Source organism: Channa argus, chromosome 13, assembly GCF_033026475.1.
Source record: "Channa argus isolate prfri chromosome 13, Channa argus male v1.0, whole genome shotgun sequence".
Lineage (NCBI taxonomy): Eukaryota > Metazoa > Chordata > Actinopteri > Anabantiformes > Channidae > Channa > Channa argus.
In genome coordinates this window covers 9135786-9156466 of record NC_090209.1, presented here as the reverse complement: position 1 = coordinate 9156466, position 20681 = coordinate 9135786, and the positions used below count along the sequence as shown (strand labels likewise).

The 20681-nt window shown below is 38.0% G+C and overlaps 1 protein-coding gene across 5 annotated transcripts; it reads left to right on the top strand.

Annotated features, from left to right (window-relative positions):
- The first annotated feature begins 268 nt into the window (after window positions 1–268).
- On the top strand, window positions 269–8988 carry vgll4a (vestigial-like family member 4a). 5 transcript variants are annotated; one of them, XM_067526051.1, is made up of 6 exons: window positions 269–419; window positions 1084–1239; window positions 1778–1940; window positions 3359–3578; window positions 4364–4478; window positions 6414–8988. In XM_067526051.1, the coding sequence occupies exons 2-6, from the start codon at window positions 1158–1160 to the stop codon at window positions 6611–6613; spliced, it is 780 nt and encodes a 259-aa protein (XP_067382152.1). In that variant the 5' UTR covers window positions 269–419; window positions 1084–1157; the 3' UTR covers window positions 6614–8988. The 5 variants fall into 5 exon arrangements, with proteins under 5 accessions (XP_067382152.1, XP_067382156.1, XP_067382151.1 ...); XM_067526055.1 differs by having other exon boundaries at window positions 276–407; XM_067526050.1 differs by having other exon boundaries at window positions 352–490.
- Window positions 8989–20681: the final 11693 nt, after the last annotated feature.

The window sequence follows — 20681 nt, the reverse complement described above, 5'->3', positions numbered from 1 at the left end:
AAAAACGTGAAGTTAAGGGTCCAGATGAAATAGTCTTTCGGTACGTTTTCATACCATAATCTGCCCATATTTGGTATTTTTAAAACACAGTCTGTGCAAAAACACAACAAACTTGGCTATCATTAAACTTGGTTACATTATTAGTGTCTAGATGGCCAGCAGACAAATTCTTATCACGTAAAAAAAAAGTAAAAAAAAAAAATCATTTTAATCATCCGCTGTGCTGTAATTGTAACTAAACGTTGTGGTGATTATACGAACGTAAATTGGTTCACGGCAGTATTTAAAGACACCTGCTGCACCTTTTAGTTCGCTGAATCTTGCCAAACAGATCCCAAAAAGCGTTCTCCTCGCCGCCGCTGGAGCCGCTCTCCACTCTTTTGTTTGACGAACAGTGAAGTGGAAAAGTGCGTGCGTGAGTGAGTGCAAAGTCAAGCGGGGCTAGCTATGGTGTTGTGGCTTTGAGATAACTGCTAAAGCTAGTTTTGTCGTGAGTAGCATTGATTGTAAACTACTAACGTTACGTTATTTTGAATTTTTGTTGAATATAAAGTCACCAAACGTAGCTTACGTTTAACGTGTTTCTGGTGTGTAAGTTAAGTTAGCTAAACGTTTAATTTGTTTTGCCACTTGAATCGGGGACATTTGGGCTAAGGCCACTTCAGCGGCAAAGTTGGTGATGAGCTGTTTATGGCTAACATTAGCTAGTGCTAGCTAGTAGGCTAAAGACATTTCGAACCATGTAAGAGAACAGGTTGTTAACTTATCATATATATCGTTACTAAAAAACACATATGAAACGTTTGATTGTAATAGTTAATAACTTTTATCATTTCACATTCTTCGTTAAACATTGCTGTAACTTTGTTATACGAGTTAACTAATGTAAACGAGGAAATGAAGCGTTAGCTGTTAAAAGCTCGAATCGTTAACGTCAGCACCGGACGTCGTTAGCCAGCTGGCTAACTTTAACTAACGTGAAGATACCGCTATCCATTTGCTTCAAGTGCAACGTTAAGCAATATTTACGTTCCCATTTAGCATCAGATTGTCACAAATTATTTCTCTCGATTGATTTCTCAGGATACAAGCTTGTTTATTGTTCTTGGTGGAATATCTTGCTAACATCAATGTTAGCAATCAGGCTGTTCGTGTAAATGCTAGTCACTAGAATGGACCTGTTGAACTCTCAGTTCCTGGACAAAATGAACAATAACATCGGGAGACTACACTATGAAGGTTTGTTTGCCATTTTTTCTTGCTGTGATATGTCTTTATTCTTTTATTTTCTCTAACTACAAGCAATCGATTAACGCAGTACCCAATGTTTTGGTTTGCGTTTGACTTTAACCTAAGTTTTTTTAACAACCCAATGGCTACGGTCGAGCGCAGCTTTAACGTTACTTTAGCCAAGTGGTTTAACACATTTTTACGTTGGGGTTTAAAGTGGAGAATTTCGTGTCCTAGAACTTTAGTTTGGTTTGATTTAATGAATACCCAAATTTGTACTTGCAGAGTTTATCAGTATATACATTGGTTTGATGTATGTCTAACCATTTTACGTTATCCAGACAAAAACCTCATACACTTCATATGTACCTCACTTCCCACAGCATGTCACTTTCAGATGTAAGAACAACACAAATAGTGTAAAAAAATTTTTTTGCAAAGGATTGTGGTACATTTAAATACATATACAGTGTGCACTTAAGTAATTGCAATTAGATTTGTTCAGAATTTAATTGCAATATTTGTGCTACCGATTCTTTCGTTGCAGATGAGTCCAGGACACCCTCCCTGCCAAGTCCTGTGTCCAACATAACTGGGCCTCCTCCACACTGTACAACCAAACGGAAATATGGTGAAGAACATACAGATGACCCAGTCAAGTGTGATGACGACCACATGACCAAAATGAGCAGATTGTTTGCCTCTCAGCTGTAAGAGCATTTCAGAATTTTAAAGTTTGAACCATCAGCATTTGCATTGTCTGTTTGGCTTCAGTTTTGTTTGAATGGTCAAACAAATTTGTGTAGAAGTACTTTTCTAACCTAAAGGGACCCTAAACATTATATTGTATGCATTTATTAATCTGCTGTAGGTGAAGTCTAATCAGCTGGAAAAAACTAGTATGGTATTAAATCAATCAACCTAAAACTATAGTATGCAACGTTTTTAAGAGTCTTACTTAGTAAAAATATGTTGCAAAAGCGACACTACTTGCAAAGAGATGCATAAATTCGACTTTAAAGTGAAATTTCAGGATGTACTTAAAATGCACTATATAACCTTTTTACAGGTGATTTTAATTTGACCATCTCTAAGCTTTTGATTGCACATGTTCAGTGTTTCAGTATTTATTGCATAACATGATGATCTCTAACAAGGTGATTAACCACAAAAACCACAAGAGTCTGATCCATGAATCAACCACTAAATGTTCTGGTTCAATGACTGTTTGTATTTACAAACATTACATTTACTTTTCACATTTTGACGTAATGAAACAAAGACAATACCTAACAACTGGCAAGTTATTGAGACATTAGCATTTTTTTGTGATATACCCACCACTGTTGTTAGCTTCTTAGTTTGTATCAATAAATTGTTTGAGATGAAGAAATAACCATTGCATGCTTCCACTTAAATATCCTACTTTCATTAAATAATATACATTTACATTTAGTCATTTAGCAGACACTTTATCCAAAGCGACTTACAAAGCAGCAAAAAAGCGACTTACAAAGCAGCAAAAATATCACTGTAGCATGAACATTTTAAATTTGCCATAAATTTCACCCGAAAATCGAATATCCCTAATGTTTGTGAGAAGTGTATCTTATTGAGTCAATATGTAAGTCTGCCATGAAGTCAGACTCGCATAAGTTACTGTCAGCAGGTCAATGACAATTGCTTGTAAAAGTTTTAGACAAGGGTTAACCCTTCTAACCAGGAAAATGCATTTCAAGGGTTTCTGCCGAATTAGTAAGTTCTGCAGCATTGTTATCTTTTCTAAATTGATAATGACAAATACCTGAAGGGTTGTACAATGTGTAGTGGAGTGTAGCATACAGTAGAAGAGCGCAACAGAATAGGGAGGGAGCTTTGATTTATTTTGAGTAAAATGCTATCATTAACTTAAGTTGCACATGTAGCTTTAAAATCCCATCACAGCTAAGTCAGCAATTGTGAAAGGGTATATGATATTTAAGAAGACAAACAAGCCTACAGCCCCAGTCTATGCTGTGTGCCTTCACCTTTTATATGGACATGAAAGTAGATATTTTTATGTGCATTTAAATGTATATGTAAAGGTAAGCTGTTGGTGATATGTATAATTTGTACTTCCTTCATCAAGGGCCCGTCCCTCTGCTGGAGACAATCCTAATGAACCCTGGGGTCATAGTCCTGTGGAGCACATTAATTCCTTCTCTAGCAGTCTCCATGGGAACCACCTGTACACTTCCATCTCTGGGTATGCTGTAGACCAGCCTTTGCCTCTTACAAAAAGCAGCCACAACGTTGGAGTTGGGGGAAGAGAGAGGTCTGTCATAAGTGCAGCTATTGAACGGCAGCAGGTATGTCAATTTTATGGAGGGTACACAGTTGACATCTACGGTGACAAGAATCCAAGCATTGAATATTAAATGTAGTGTTGACAGTTAAATAATTACAGGATTTTTTTATCTTGCCATTTAAACAGATTAATGACCAGCGTATGTTTGTAGCATCTGCATGTCTGTGGGAGCCTGCAAAATGTAATTTTTATCATCATCACATGCAAAAAGGCACCTGTATGGACATCTGCTTGCTAAAAATGTATTGCTGTACTGATTGTATGCACTGCTAGGGTGCTAACTACTCATGTACTAGAAAAATCATCTCATCAGTGTCCGTTTCACTAACTGTATTCTATATCCTGTGTCTTGTTTTTATTAAGCGTTTTTTCTTTTCACGTTTTCTTGTTGGTTGGCCAAATGTATAACAGCTAGGAAGCTCTTCTTCTGGGTGACATGATTTTGTAAACTGTCTGTATTTGTATTAAACCTATACAAGCCTAGGGCTACAAATATTATTTTTTTTTTAATCAGTTACTTTTACCACTGTATATATTTTGATAGAATGGCAGTGCAATTTATTAGCTTTTTGAAATGCTGATCAAATTTTAAATCTCCTGCAGCTTTATTTAGTAATATTTATGGACATATTGGACAATAATAATCAGTGAGCAGTGAATAATAATCAGAGCATTCTTATATGTACATATAGAGTGTACCAGCAGCCAAATAGTACAGGTATTTTCTTTGCATTTAATAGCTTTTTAAATTATAATTTTTACTTATTTTTTCCCCCCTATTCATAGAATCGTCCCTCAGTTATTACCTGTGCCCCTGCGAGCAACCGCAATTGTAACCTCTCTCACTGCCACATGAATGGCTGCTCTTCCAGTCCAACTGCTAATCAGAAGAAAAGCAATAGTAAGTATATAATAACACACAATGACAGGGCTCAACATTAAGGCTTTCCCACTTGACCAGGGCAAGTAAAGTCTATGATCGGGCAAGTGGAATGCATCATGCAGTTGCCCGATCAGGCAAGTGAAAGTTCCCAAAATTAATTTGTGTAGCCCCACCACAAATTGTTTAAAATCTTATTTCACTGTAGAGCTGCATGTAGCACGTTCGATCTTAGTGTCCACAATCTCTTATTTCACGTAAACTAGAGAATGGCCATTTTATGCTGTCCTACCCCTGTTTACTAACTTCACCATCACTTTATGAAGCAATAATAAAGTGGACCTACTCTACAAATTAAGCATTTGTCATGTTTTGTCATTTTAACCTAAATTACATCAGCCTTCTGAAGAATCACTGTCCTTCACAACACTTACAGACAGGCAGATTATGTTATTAGTTGAAGACCCTTTCTACAAGCCACAGATTCCCTAACTTTAAGAGTTATTTAAAAAATAATATTTGTGTGTCCTGTATGTTAATAAAATATAATACAGATTTATTTTATTTATCTTTTAATAGACCCACATTTTCTATTTGGACAAATGAGATTTGGTATCAGACAAGTAGAACTTGCCTGAAGGGCAAGTTGTCTAAAAAGCTTAATGTCAAGCCCTGGATGACCATCCAGGTCCAAAACCTAATACGATATTTGCCTCTTTATGTAGTATTGTCATGTTGTAAAAATAAAACTTACTTTATTGCAGTAAGTTCTAAAATTTGACCAGTCAAAACTATGCAACACTAGAAGAAAATTGGTGACCATATAGATAATTTAATTATTTATTTGTTTTTGCTTGTGTGCATTATAAAATACATTTTTAAAGGGCAACTTCACCAATTTTCATCTTGCTCCCCATGGCTTTAGTTTAGGGTGTAAATATGCAATAATGCTTTTAAAGTTCTCTTTGACTTCCTCAGATTAAAATCTCTGTCACTCTGGTGGACAAATACCTCCAGATGACTTCACTTGGAGGACCTTTCAGTTCAGATTATTTCATCTCATAGAGGTTGTGAGTGTGGTCAACCTGCTTTTCCAGAGCCCCCCCAGATGATACTATCTAAACTCCTAATAATGTAAAACTCCTGCAGGTGATGTTGTCTAGAGGCATTTTTCTGCGAGAAGAGGAGAAATATTTTTAAAAAGTGAAGTTGGAGAGAAGTTTAAAAGAGTTATTGTATATTTACACCCTAAACACAAGCCATCGGGAGCAAGTTGAAAATTTATGAAGTTGCCCTTTATGGCTGCATTACATTTCAAATCCTAGTGGCATCAACTTATCTCAAAATGGATTATATTTATACATGAATTAGGTGTATTAAGAGAAACCTTTTTTTGGTTGCTGATTTGACACATGAGTATAGTCGGCTCAACTGTGTGTAGAATACACAGAAACTATAGTATATGTAAACCTTTGGCACTTTTGGACACTAAAATTAGTAATTTTTTAAAATTTCAATAAGTGATATTTGTATTGTCCTGTTATGTGCTGTGAAAATTGTTTTACTTATTTCACTTCAGTAATGACCAAAAAATGTGATTCGTTTAATCTTTTGACTGAAACACTATATGCCAGTCAAATCTAACATGCTCATATTCTGCTCATTTGCTTTCAAAAACTAACCTAATTGTAAGTTTTTCACCTAAACCGTAGGGTTGTTCACTTTGTTTGGGTGACATTGTGTATGTGGTTTGGTTAAAATTTGATGCACATCAGTGGAACTATGTCTCAAGTCCAAACAAGCACCGTAGCCACATTTACCTTGTCACTAGTCAAAATTCATTTTAAAATTTGCTTTTATTTCCATGAATTTAGTAATAACAGCAATTATCTATCTTACATGCTTGGTAATAACCAGGTTTTTGTTCTCCTTCCTCCAAACATAATGTTGTTTTAGCTAACATGGTATGCGATCCTGTAATTGAGGAGCACTTTCGTCGCAGCCTTGGAAAAATCTACAAAGAGGTGGAGCCTGTGTCCAACTCTGTGTCCATAACAGGTTCAGTGGATGACCATTTTGCCAAGGCTCTGGGAGATGCTTGGCTCCAAATAAAGGCAAAGGGTGGAGGTACTCAAACCCCAGAAGCAGATCCATGAAGCGGACGAGAGTAAACCTTACATTCACTTCCTTATTGTTTGCATATGAGAGTGGTTCTTGCCCACTTTCATTTCTTGCCAGGCATCAAGATCCCCTCAGCCAAGAACATTGTAAGACAGAACGCTGCTGCCCTTGGCTGTTCACTTGTGGACATTAAAGTCAACCTTTAGTAAAGCTCTTTATCACTAGCCCCCTTATTAAAACATCCAGCTTAAATTTCCAACCTAAAATCTATTTTTAGATGAGAAAAATAAATATTGCCATATTTATTATCTCTTCTGTGCCGAAAACATTGGATTAATGATGATAGTAGTGATAACTGCGCAATCATTTACTTTTTCATTGATAAGAATATTCACCAAATGGTCAGTTTTTAGGAGTTTCTGTTAAACTTGCCTTTCATCTCCCTTTATAACCAAAGAAATTCCCTATCTATTCCATTCACATATAAGCCATAGATCTGGACTTTATTGTTTTCACTCTAAAATCGCATAGCTTTTGATTTAATTTCACTTGAAAAGCACAGCCAGGTGTCATTTGCACTATTACATTTCTGACCGTTTAGGTAGCAGGTTACCTGTTTCAGTTGGAACGATGTGTTCAGAAACGCATCTTGTATTGCTAACGCAGTGAAGGCTCTGGTCCTCTCTTTACACTAATCTGTCATCTTGATGATCCAGAACTGGACCCCAAAGTTAACAAAATAATTTTAATTTCCTTTCTGCATGCTCACTGTGGCTGGTTACTAAACTACAATTTAATAACTGATACAAAAAACTAATATCACTAATTGTAGGTATCTCTGATTAGAAAGCATGTTTCAAATAGCTGGTTTCTATTACAAGCCTTATTCCATATTATATATTTACTCAAAATTTATTTTTTATCTATAACACTAGAAATGCTCACTGCTGGTACAGTTGTACTCAATATATTTTTTGTATCTAATTTTCAGTACTTGTGTATATAGGTGTGTATCTTAGCAACCATCTATGAATCACAGCCTCTGGTAAGGTTGTCTGAGTGCAGTTTAATAGGCTACTTTGCTTTGTTGTTCTGTGGAGCTGAAGCTGTAGCTTTCTACATGATTGAATACAGCTAACTCTGATCTTCTGTAGCACAGTCTATGAGCAGTGGCTTTATTTATTCTCGGTATCCTTTGATGGTTTTAATGTCGACCATTGCAAAACAACAAAAAAAACACAAACTCTTAACTTTAATTTTCTTACAGATGAGAACAGAGGATGTCTCCATCATTTTAATGACAAAGCAGTTGATTTGCCTAAAAACCATGATTCAGTGCACATGCATTATGGCTGTTTAAATTTAGGAGTAGACATCATTAATGCTCAATGACTGCTTTACATTTAGTAGTCACTTCAGTTTTCTGTTAATACTGTTACAAATTTGTCTTTTAATTGAGTTAATGTCATGATGTTATCTGCAAAACTCATCTTTATTATGGACAAATGAGTCAAGTTACATTTTAATTTCTCACCCACCTGAAATTGTCTACTTATAGTGTAACCCAGGGTTTCTCAATCCTTGTCTTCAAGGCAACATCCCCTACTTGTTTTCCATCTATCTCTGCCCTACACACTGCTGATAACCTGAATCAGGTGTGTTCAGCCAATCAGAAGATGGAACATACTGTTTTATATCAGGGTGGAATAAGGGATCACAGAGTAATATGCTAGTGCTTGAGGACCAGGATTGAGAACCCCTGGTGAAACCTATTTGTCTACTCTAAGATAAGATGTTTTCTATACCAATAACTGTCTTTCAAAACATACATTTGTATTAATATTTTACAGTTTTTACTTTGTTTATACTATTATGTGTTTATATTTTTTTTTTTTTCTCACAAGACTTTCATTGCGCCGCGCGGAATGATTACATATTTTGTTACAACTTTGAGTAGTGTACTCGTGTAGCATGGATGTTCATGATTTTCTAACCATGTGTTCTATCTTTCTAAAAGTTGTACCTTTTCCCACAATTGTCAAATGATTAAAAAGTGCAGGAACACAACAGTTTTGATCAAAGACTTCGTTGGTGCAGTGTCAGAAAGATGTCTGTACTAACAATTTTTACTAGCTTTGTTTGTGTAGCACAGTGGAATTTAGGGATTATCTTGAAATCTGCTTGTTTGACACAAGTGGATGTTTAGTAATATGGTTGGGGTATTAGTCCATTGTTATTTAACTCTTTTATTTAGACTGCCTATATCTCAAAGACTGTTAGCTAGACAAGGTCCTTGCGGCTGTCAGGCATATAGGTAAATCAGAAATTTGTTGACTTGTGTCATAATTTCTCTGGAAGAAAAAGCCACTGTTTTTACTTAATTGCTTCCAAATAAACATACAATTGCCTACCATGGCTTATTGTCATTTTTACTATATAAAATGTGACATACTGGAATATTTTGTATTGTATTTGCTTTATTCTACATTTCAGTAATGTTTGGGGAAAAAAAATCCTGGTAGTAGTAAATGCAGGGCAGACTTGCTGATCTCAAATAGTAGTCCTACTGTACAGATTAAATTATTAAGTAGATGTTTTACACTAGCATACACATATTTAGAACAAAACCAATCAGAAGTCATTGTTCTATCTCAATTTTAATTGGACACTTGCTGTCTGTGCCACAAATTAGATTGATTTATTATTGAATTAGCTAGACCAGTTTTGAGAGTAATTGTTGGCTAGAATGTGTTTTTTTTTTTTTTTTGTAGATCTCCATGTTAAAAGTGGTTATGTATCCAGCATCCTTATGTTCAAGCGATACTCAGCTCACAGTCTGGTTTTTGATGTATGTCTGAAACAATGTGGAAAGATAGATGTTGCTTTGTTTAATGTGGGGTTGTTAGTCTTACTACCTTAGTCATGTTAAATAAGAACCTATGAAAAAACTTAAGATGTCACAATGTAAGAACTATTGGAAAGTAATTCCCACTTGCACTTATTTGGACGTTCCAGTGATTCATGCTTTGAGTTTACCAGTCACAATTAAAAAGCCTGTTGATTAGGTCGTTTCATAACAGCTGTATATTTAATGTCTTTTTATTTCTACTTAATGACTGTGTGTTCTATGCCAGAGTCTTGATGTTTGGACAAGCAGCTGCCTGCTTTCCCCAGATATTACATTTGAAGCCCTGTTGGTCTGAGTTGGCCATAGATGCTTGTTTGGTTGATTTGATGTCATGGTAACAAAAGACTGGACAATTACTGCTGGAAAAATAAGTGAAAGGGGGGGAATATAAGATTGATGACTCATTGATGAAGATTGTTTGTTTGATGCAGATTTTAGCACAGACCTAGAAAACAATTTAGCCTCCACATATTAGAAGTGGGATAATGTGACTGATGTTTCTTATGAGTCTGGGCTGTTGTTGGATCAGAGATTAGTTTGACTTCTCTTTCCCAACCAGCAGATGGCGATGTAAAACCATTCCTGCCAGGAAACCTGCAAATTCTCGGGTCCCTAGAGATGAAAGACACAAGCGTCATCCTCCTGGGAAGATTTATAAGCATGCAACATTTCTTCAGCTGTTTGAAATCTGTTTGAATCTGAAAATTAACTTTGAATGTAAAACATTTTTAGGCAACACAGCAAAATGTTACATTATACTCTATGGATCCACACGTGATCCTCCTGCTTTAAAGGATCCTTTTTGTAATTTTATTGTGGATGTATTTGTGTATTGGGAACATTTTGGTGGATTAGCATATCCACTGTTAAATTTAAAGCTGCAAATGGAATTCTCAAAGGCTTATAATATGTAAATAAGTAAAACATTCACTTAGTTTTTACACTAGGCGATTTATATATTTATCTATTTGGTTGTTGTTCCTCCAAGCTCTGCTCAAAAACCCCTCCAGCAGACCACTGCCTCCATGAGATTAGACCCAGCCATTCACCAAGCACAATGCCCTTGTTTCTGCTGTACTATACCTTCCAAGGAAGCCTTGTGGGATTATAGAGAGGATGTCCAAATTTTTTTTGCCTGTACAAAACCAATCACTGATTCACACACTGATGCACATGACCACGGACACAGATATCAGGCCACATTGGTGGCCAACACGAAACAAGTGTCTAAATCAGGATGACACATCAGGGTCATGCCAAATTTGTCTTGGCCCCCTCAGTGTGTGAAGGCCACAAGGAGCATGACATCTGTGCTTGCAATGGAGGACCGGTCTCTGCTGTAACAGGATGGACTCTGCTGCTTTGAGACACGGTCAAGACACACTTGTCGAACACCAATCGAAACAGTTTTAACAGAGTCCATTCTGGACATGTTATGGAGTTATGCATTATCCAATCGAATTAATTATGATTTCACTACAGGGTAAATAGGAAAAGTGGTCCTTGCAGTATCCCCCCATGTTGGCTCACATCTTGCCTACATGTTAGCCTGCACAAATGGACGATAGAGATCTCATACTTTCATTTGCATAATTCCAAATTTGTTGTGCCTGAATAGAATGCAAGGCTGCACCCCTATCTACAGCATCCCTGAGTGCACAACAACTGGGGAATTTGCATGATTGCCTGTAGATTATTTGAACATTATCTATTCCCCCTCCTCTTTTTCCTTATTTCTGTGGCTCTCTGCTGCGAGGATGCAAACACATCCCAAGGCAAAAGAATCTAAATAGATCATACAAGCAACTGGAGTAGACGCGCAGGCACAGGAAGCCGCTCACGGGCAGACTTGAGTCATGCTGGCAAGATCATGCACCCTGAGCTGACAGCCCAACACACCCAATTATCAGGCACGTCATTTCTAAAGTGCAGCCGCAACCTATAATATACTTGGGGGGGGGGGGGGGGGGGTAATGTTGAGATCGATCATTGCTTTACACATAAATTACTCTTAAATGAAGTATGGTTTAAGAACAAGGTTGTAGATACTTCAAGACTGATCTGATGAGCGTCTCTGGCTCAAGCAATTGCGGCTCATTCATTCTGTCATGTGGACTGCTGGCAATGGCACAACCTTTGTGGAGGGAAGGGGAGACAACACGGTCACTCTGGATAACTGTCTTGCAGTGAACGGAAACAGACCCTGTCAGGCCATCTCAACGTCAGTTTTTTGCTGCACACCATCACAAGCGCACTCTACCCTATTAGTCTTTGCTTTTTCCTTACTTCCTGCTTCTATCAGTTAAGACAGCTGCTTCTTGTTAAGGCCCTCTTGTGTGGCGAGCGTACAGCATGGATTTGGCAGGCTTCTATTAATACATTTCTCCTTCACGTCCCTCTGTGTTGTACGCTGCCTCAGCTCCATCTTTGACCTGTTTTGTTGCTCACATTTGCCCTGCCGTATGGTGCTTGACACAGCCAGTGATCTCCCACTGAAACAATTGGCCTAAAATTCATACTTCCATATATTATTGACAGATTTGTAAATGATTGATTTAAAGGGCCATCTGCTGCCCAATAACATGTTGCCATTTTGCTGTTCCTTCAAGATAATGAATAGGTTCCAAGTGGGACATACAAATAAAGGGCTAATATTTCTTATTAGCTAGAGACTGTATTTTTCCTACAAGATCAGGAACCCGTATAATTATTCAAATGTACTTGCTTTACAACGGGCGGAAAAGGATGTTTATTGAGACAGTTAAGCACTGAGCAGCCGATAATGTTTGAACCATTACTAAGGGGCATTCTCATGTCTCATTATTAGGCTTGTTAGGGCCCACGTTACCGCTGCTTGACTAAGCAGCCGTAATAAGGAACATCACCCAACACCAATATGAGCAGCAATGTATTTCTCCTCGCGTCCATTTACTACTGTCTTCCATGGCCCTATCTCTTTCGTCTTGTGTGCCTGCTTACCCCACTACCCCCACCCCATCACTGCCGCTACCACTCCCCCTGTGTGTTTGGCAGTCACACAGTCGGCCATGTGTGTGCTGAAGATGTTACATAATGCCCTCCTTTCACTGCACTCCAGATCAAAGAGAACAATCCAGCATAGAAAAATTTCTCCTTGCTGGTTTTTTTTCTTCTCTTCCACCATCACATTGTTTTATCAGATTTCACTACCCATAGAGTTTACAGTAGGCTGCATTTTTATCTGCTTCAACATTACCCTTCATGTTGAAATTCAAACAGAGCAGATTCTGAATCATCTGAGATTCAGTGGAACAACAACAAAACAGGCAAGATGTGGTAAGATAGCTTCAGGTGTAGAGCTCTTAAACCTCACTATTTGATGCACTCTCATTAATTTAGTTGCTATGTTACACGCATATGCAGGGAGATCCACCTAATGCAATCATGGAAAAAAATTTAAGAAGGTGCCAAGCAAAAACATATTTTATTAAAAGAAAAACGAATGCTTTTACAGAAAAGCTGCAAAAATATTTCATTTATTTTAACTGACATTTTACAGTAACTTGTCTTTGTAACGTTTTAGAAAATACCTTCAAAATTGATTCAATATAATGATTATGGTAATCATGATGTCAGTTTTCCAGCAGGATATTTGCAACTTTATCAAATTAGCTTGTGTGACTAAACATTTAGTTACACGTGCTCACACAAACCAGAATAAAACTGAATTAATAAATTCAAAGCCAAAACAGAAGAAATTAAGCCCCTGTTTTTAATGCAAAAACAAAGGGAAAGATATAGTGGCAGAGAGAGAGAGAACAGAAGAGCGTATCAAACGCTGTCAGAGAAGCTGGCCTGTCCACAGCCTTGTAAGGATTGAAATAATGAGTGTGTGCTGGGGGAACATTTACCTTCAAAGCCAAATGTAGGCAGCATATTTTGAGACCAAAGGGCACAAATAACAAAGTACAAAAAAGAGATTAGATGCTCTGCAGGCGGTAAACCTTGTTTAGCTGTTGTATAGCAGTGCACAATAATGATAAACGTTGTGCATTTGGTTGCCTTTAAAGACCTGGGATCAGATGTCTATTAACCCCCCCCTCCTCCAGTAATGGAGAGTGGCTCACTGGTGAGGGAGCAAAGACACTAAGTTATCTCTGGCCCTCAGCTTAGGGGGGGGGGTGCAGGTGAACCAAGAATAAAAGCATCTTTAGGACACAGCACATGCTTGCAGGAGTGCATAGCAGACTGTGAGATGTGTGGCTGCAGCATCAATTGAATTTTGGGGGAATGGAGAGGGCAAGGCTTCAGAGTGAGTTTTCTGTTTAAACTATTATCACACCTGACAGTGTCTGGTTTGGAATCCAGTGGTGCACGCGGCATACGTAAGCGGCTGGTCATCTGTAAGGCAGAGTGATAGGGTGTGACGTGTCACACGCCACATTAAGCCCTGCCAGAGGATGTGTTTGACAGACCACAGGAACTTCACTCCAGCACGATGCTTTGACTCTACTCATATTGTCAATCCTACTTATAGAAGATATTTCCATGCTAACATCTGGGGTCTTATTTATAGATCATTAAATATAATTTCATTATTATAAAAAAAGTAAATAAATTAAATTAAGTAGACAACCATTCATTCTGAATTTATTTCAAGGTATATAAATTTTTAAAGTAGATTATTTTGAATAAATGTTTGACTTATTGAACTAATAATATATGGAAGAGAGTAGGGACATCTACAAACATTTGATGATTAAGAGGTAAGAGACAGAGGAAGTGGAGCAAGGACAGCAACTAATAAAGTGTACTGAGTAACTGTATTGGCAAAAAAGTGATTGATTAAAATTGATCTACATCTTGATGTATGGTCCATCCACCAAATTATAATTTTCTTACACACAGTAACTGTGTGCTCCGGGTGAAATGTGGGCTTAAAGTGTTCTTGGTTTGTGAAAATAAAAACTAAAATAAGAATGACAGGCTGAAATCTACTTTATTCAGGTTTCTGTCAGTTTGGAGATGGAACAATCCTTTGCAAATGCCATGGTAATGCTTCTCAAATGTTATGTATGCTGGCCTGATCTGTGGAAGCTTTTTGTCTGTAGCATTGTTCAAAAAAAATCCTTAACCTTGATCTGAAAGTAATGTTTTGCAAATATGCATAAAGGTCCATTAAGGACCAGTTATGCATCCTGTCATATTTGATGAATTCAGGTCAGTAAAGTATAAAAGCATGAAAATCGTTGTCAGGGCCTAATAAGCACATATAAATACTGCAGCATCTTTGTTTGATAGGAAGAAAGGCAAAGCTACACTCGCTGGCTGAATTATTTGATTTTGACTCTGACCCAAGGCACTGATACAAAATTTGAGATCAAACTTTCGGTTGATGCGACATACATCATTTTAGCCTGATAATTTGCCTATATTTGAAACTGCTACCATGCTTCCATGATTTGACATACATTCATTTATAGTGTGATTATGTTGGAAGATGAAACTAGAGAAAATTTTTTGTATGAAACATTGAGACCATCATGTTTTTACTCTATTTCCATTGATATATAATATTATACAGATGTTGTTCCTTCAACGATGAGAGCAGTTTAAAAGCAGTTTATTTCAAAATAAAATACAAAGGACTCAACAAGGACACTTGTTATGATGTGCAACACATTTCATGTATTAAAAATGTAAACATTTTTAAATATTTCTCTCTAGAAATGTCAACATGTCATATGCTTTTTTTTCATTTCACTTATTCTAGTGAAGTAACACCACTGATTGTTCTTGCTTGACCTCAGTGACCCCTGCTGTGTTTCTCAGTCCTGCTGTGTACAGGCTGCTCTTGTGGCATCTTACCTGTCACTGTTTAGCTCAGAGAAGAAAGAGAGAGAGAGAGAGAGGAGCTGCGGGGCCTCAGGAAGAGGGACGACAGACTGAGCAGGCTGCTGTGGCCCTGCCTGGTCCAGCTCACTCATCAGTGAGCACAGTTCCCAAACCTCTCTGACAGATCAGAATAGAAAGCATGCACCACATCATAGCTATGATTCACTGCGGCCCAAAGTCCGAGCTTGCCCCGAAGGTCTTCAGACCTCTTAATCATCCTGTGTGTGCGCATTTGTGTGTGTGTGCGTGAATGCGTCTCTGTTATTTAAGGAAGAGAGTGAGACAGGGGCAATGAATGAACTTGTTTGCATATGACAGTGCTTCCATAAAAGTTGCCCATGTCTTCTGTATGTCAGAAAGAGTAAACTGCATCTTAACAGGCCTTCAAAACATCTCCCAGAGCACAGCACTGTATGCGTCTTACGTGTTTATTTAAGTTTTCAGTTCGTATTTGAGGGAGGCCTGTATTTATGCATGTTTTGCATGCAGGTCAGCTTAAATATAAGTGTCGTATTCTGCACAGTCATAATCTCCAGTCAAGGGCTTAACTTCATGAGTGAAAATGTCATGCAACGGTATTGATAACATATGCAAAGAATGTGAGGTCAGTTAGTCATATTTGAATATAATGATTTGCCAAAGTGATACAATTGACAATAGAACTAACTCATGTCTGAAATAACAAGCTATGCAATTCATTCATTACATCACACTTTGAATCTAATGTGCATATTTGAAGATGTTTATTGAAAAAATAAACTGTTCTCAGGGTCTGGACTTTAATCTCACCTTCTGCATCACACTCCAGCTATACCAAACCAACATCCTGAGGAGTGTGTTAAGTGTTAAGTGTGTGCTGCCGCATGCACACACAGGTGTGTGAATGTGCAGAATTGCTAGTTTGCGTGGGTTAAAGTTTTGGAGATCAGCTGCAGAATAGGGAAATTCAGCGGATCCCAGAGTAGACGTCTTCTGTTGTCATTTCTGTGCAACAGCAAGGAAACAAATAACTCCATTTGATGTCAGCAGAGATTTCCATTTGTCAGCTATTATCATAGTCCCAAAGCATAAACTCCTGCATAAAGAGAAGAGGCCCGTGGAAAAGCACAGGGCCTGAAACCCTTTGGGCAGGGAATCCAGGAGGAAGCCATTAGAGGAGCTTCACTGGAAAGCTAACCCGTCCTCCCACTGGCTTCACATCAGGCCAGGAGATCATCCAGTGCACCCACTGTGCATGACATCCAGGCAAAGTAACATGTCTTGTTTACAGTGTGCAAATATCTCCCCTTGGCAGATGTTTGGCATAAGCTATTCATTTCTTTATTAGCCCTCCACTGAAAAACAGTTGTGTAATACGAAAATATATTTGTTCTGATTCTGTTCACATCTAAAAATGTCACAGAATTGTTTGATTCTGTGACATTTTTAGAACACATTCCTCTATATATCACATATCACAACTCAACTATAGTATCAAGAAAACGGTTGCTGTATTATTTCTAGATATTTTCTGCACTGTTTTTTCCCCTGTGTTTTGCTTTGCCTGTTCTATGGCCTGATTTGCATTCAGTGTTTGACCTAAGCAGTAATCTACAATGACTCCCCCATAAGCCTCTGGCACATTCGGGAGATGTTATAAGTTGCGACAAAAGAGAAGAAGTGCTAGAGCAAAGGGAAGGTAGCAGGGGACAGTCTACTCATTAGCTAAAATTGTCCTTTTTATTGTGACTTTAAATTGACTCTCAGAGATTCTTTTTAAACAAAATTGCTTCCTTTTTTTTATTGTAGCACTGTCTCCTGTTTAGATTCTACAAAACAAATCTTTCATACTATTGCTTGTACAGAAACACTGTAGAGAAATTCAAAATGTGCAACTGAGACAGACAGGTACAGGTTTATTCATAGGATAATATAAAATGAAACACGATGGGGGAAGGGAAATATAAGGTAAATTAAACCCTATTTTGAAAGGTCTGTATAATTTCCAGAAGAGGGATATTTGTTCATTATAAACAATTCTTACAGCGGGTGCGATAAGTCCTTATGATTTGTGACAGGGTAACCTCTTTGGCATAGACTCCAGAATCTGATATTTGCATCTGAGCAGAATTCGTATGCTCCGCTTCCCTCTGAGCTTCGCTGCTTGAAATAACTGCAATATCTGCTGTGTCACGGGAACACATCATCAAACAGCAAAATCTTTGGGAAATCCACGATTCCACGTGTCCTTGTGTGCACCCATTAATCTTACATCTCAGCCTGCTGCACAGCATAAACATACGCTCGTTGTGCAAGCAGCAGTGCAATGTGTGTGCATGTGCCAGAAGACACTTTGGTTTCTTTAAAGTGAACTGGTAAACAAGTTCAATTCTGCAAGCTTCATATTCAGATTGGAAAATGGAGCCCGATTAGCATATATGCAGAGAGGCTTTGCATGCTTGACATCCTCTCAGCCCCTCTGCTGGAAATAGCCAAGCACACAACATCCTCTGATTACATTGATATGTAGATTCATGCATCTGCAAAGATTAGTTATTCATTAATGTATTTGCTTTGAATTCTCGGGTGAGTATACCTCACACAGAAGTCTGGGACAAACCAAAAGCAGCGGAGGGAAAGTGTCGCACATAATCACACCAAATCCACATCAAAAATATGCTGGTTCAGTGACCCACTACAACATGAACCCAATAGGGCATTATGATTAAGAAACTCCTTTGGCAGTGAGGGTAAAAAATGGAAAAAGTATAAACATAATTATCAGTCTTTTCATCTTCACAGCAGAATAAGTTTTAATTTCTCTAAGTGGGCTATGAGGATTAATCATTGGAGTCCATGTGAGTTTATAAGCTGTAGCGGTCTGTCATCCTTTCATAAAAGCATCATGGATCACCAGTTTGCTTCTTCAGTGTCCTCTCTTGCGGCCACACTGCAAGCACTTTTTAACTTTAAAAATAGGCTCGTGACAGAGAGTGCCAAGAAATGCTAAACACCAAACAATGTCCCCTTGCTCAGATCTGGCCACAAAATGGAGCAGAGACGGTGCATAGCGTAAAAATAGTGTCACATCAATAAATTCTATGTATATCAGTTAACTGGTGCTGAAGCATACGCACGGCTTACTGTGAAAGTTTATGGTATTTGCATTATTCTTAATCTGGAGAATTTCCAAGGGAGAGAGAAATGTACATCTATAAACAGAAACTGATTGCGCTGGCCACCAGTTTCTGGCATTTTTTCACTAAATACAATGGATTCACCATTTTCGAAGGACCAAACACAGTAAGTCACTGTGATAAACATCTGGAGTTGAAAAAAAACATCTGTGACCTGAAATTCAGGTCACACACTCGATCACAAAATGTGTTACAGGGGTATGTTAGTAAGTATTAGTCGTTGGAGAAAGCCTAAACTTCAAGAAGTTCAGAAATGGGTCAGCATCATGTGTGGTAGAAAAACAAATAAACAACAAAAACCAAAAAATGTTCCCCCTATTAAAGCCAAGATAATGAAATAAAAAGTTCAATCCATCACCACTGAAGCTGCTGAAAATTGCTGGCCCTAACCTAAGACTAATTGTGTTCTGCTAGATTGCTCCCAACTAATCAAGTGTTTCCTCCTCCTGTCCTCCCCAGCACTAAATGATGATCTATGGCTCTTAAAGACATATCACATCAGTTTGGGTTGTCTCAATTGGTGACCGGTTTTCATAGGTAATGATGCTAAATTATACACCAGGGAATAAAGGAGGATAGTAAGTCATCCATCAGAGGCTAGTTTATATGAGCTGCCATTAGGGGCATCATTCACAGCCAGGTCCACTCAGACACTCAGCTTTCTGTGCTAACCACTCTCTTTGTTCCTCTCTCTCTCGCACACAGACACACAGTTTGCCACAAGCTACTAGAAGGGACATCTCACTCTTTTATCCAGTGGCATAGTCAGAAAAAGGACTGTTTGTGTGCCACAGCTATTTTTTCGACATCACAGAAAAAACAAATAAAGCTGAACCCATCAGTTTTTCTTATTCTGTGGCTGATCAGTGTGTACTTAGATAAAAAGGTGCCATATGAGTTGCTGGTGTAAATGGGCTGATAATAAATGTCTTAACCTACAGGGAGAACAAAATGTTTAGCCATGTTTATGTCCTGAGGTTTCCCCTTAGATGTGTCCACACTCCTGCCCAGCCTGCTTCAAAGTGGAATACTGTCAGGTTTCTTGTGATCAGCATCCACAGGATCCAGCTCAACTTAAAAATGCCCAAGTCAACTGTAAAAGAAACAATGAAAAAAATGGAAAGAAAAATACTCATTTAGACACTGATTTGCATTTGGATAATCTGGACACTATTTTATGGACAACCAGATGTGCATACATAATTTTCTGTCCAAAAACACATTAGTTAAGACATTTCACACACATTTGAACAAAAGTAATGCTAACATACCTGTAGCATCTCTGTGATTAGCTGATGTTAGTCCCTTAGTAATTAAGAAACTGCTTTGAACTAAAAAAAATGTTAGCTAATAGCTAAAAATTAATTTCTGCTCTGTGCCAGCTGCCTCTGGGTATGCCAGGCACACTCTTGCACAACAGTAGCTACTCCATGGCTTTTATCCACAGCGAGTCATTGTGGTGGTATCTGCTGGTGCCGTCTCTTTTATCGCTCTGGAAGCTAATGGAAGCAGCAACTGCAAAAGGTGGTGGTGGGGAGGGGGGGGGGGGGGGGGGTGTAAGCACAGACACATTCACACATAAACACACACAGAGCCACAAGAGGTTGTGAAGATGGGGTGAGTGGACACGCCAGGCTCCGGGGCTGGAGCTGTTTTGTGGTGATGTTTTTGTTGCTTGCCGAGGCCTCTATCAGCTTCGCTTTCTGACACTCAGTAAGCCTGAAGTAAGTTTCAGATACCTAGTTCTTCTTCTATTCTCTTCTTTGTTTGTTAACAGTAGTGTTTAGTACTTTTTGTACCCCCATGGTGGATTTAAGCTAGACATCATCTTCACTCATAATTTAGGAAATGAAACAAAAAATAAATACAGAAATAAAACACAGTTTGTTTGGGTTTTTATAACTAATAACTAATTGCTGTTTGTAAATTTAATGCCCTCACATTTCCTTTATGTATTGACTAGAAATAATGGACAACAACAGGGTTTATTAACAGGAGAGTTAACAATAGACAATTACTCCAAGAGGAATTCAGCTCAGCACACATGTCATGCTAAGATAGTTGGAGTTGACCTATTTTTCTAGTAAAAGTGTTAAAAAGCAAAAAGGGATGCTAATTTAAATACAAATGCTATAATACTTTGTA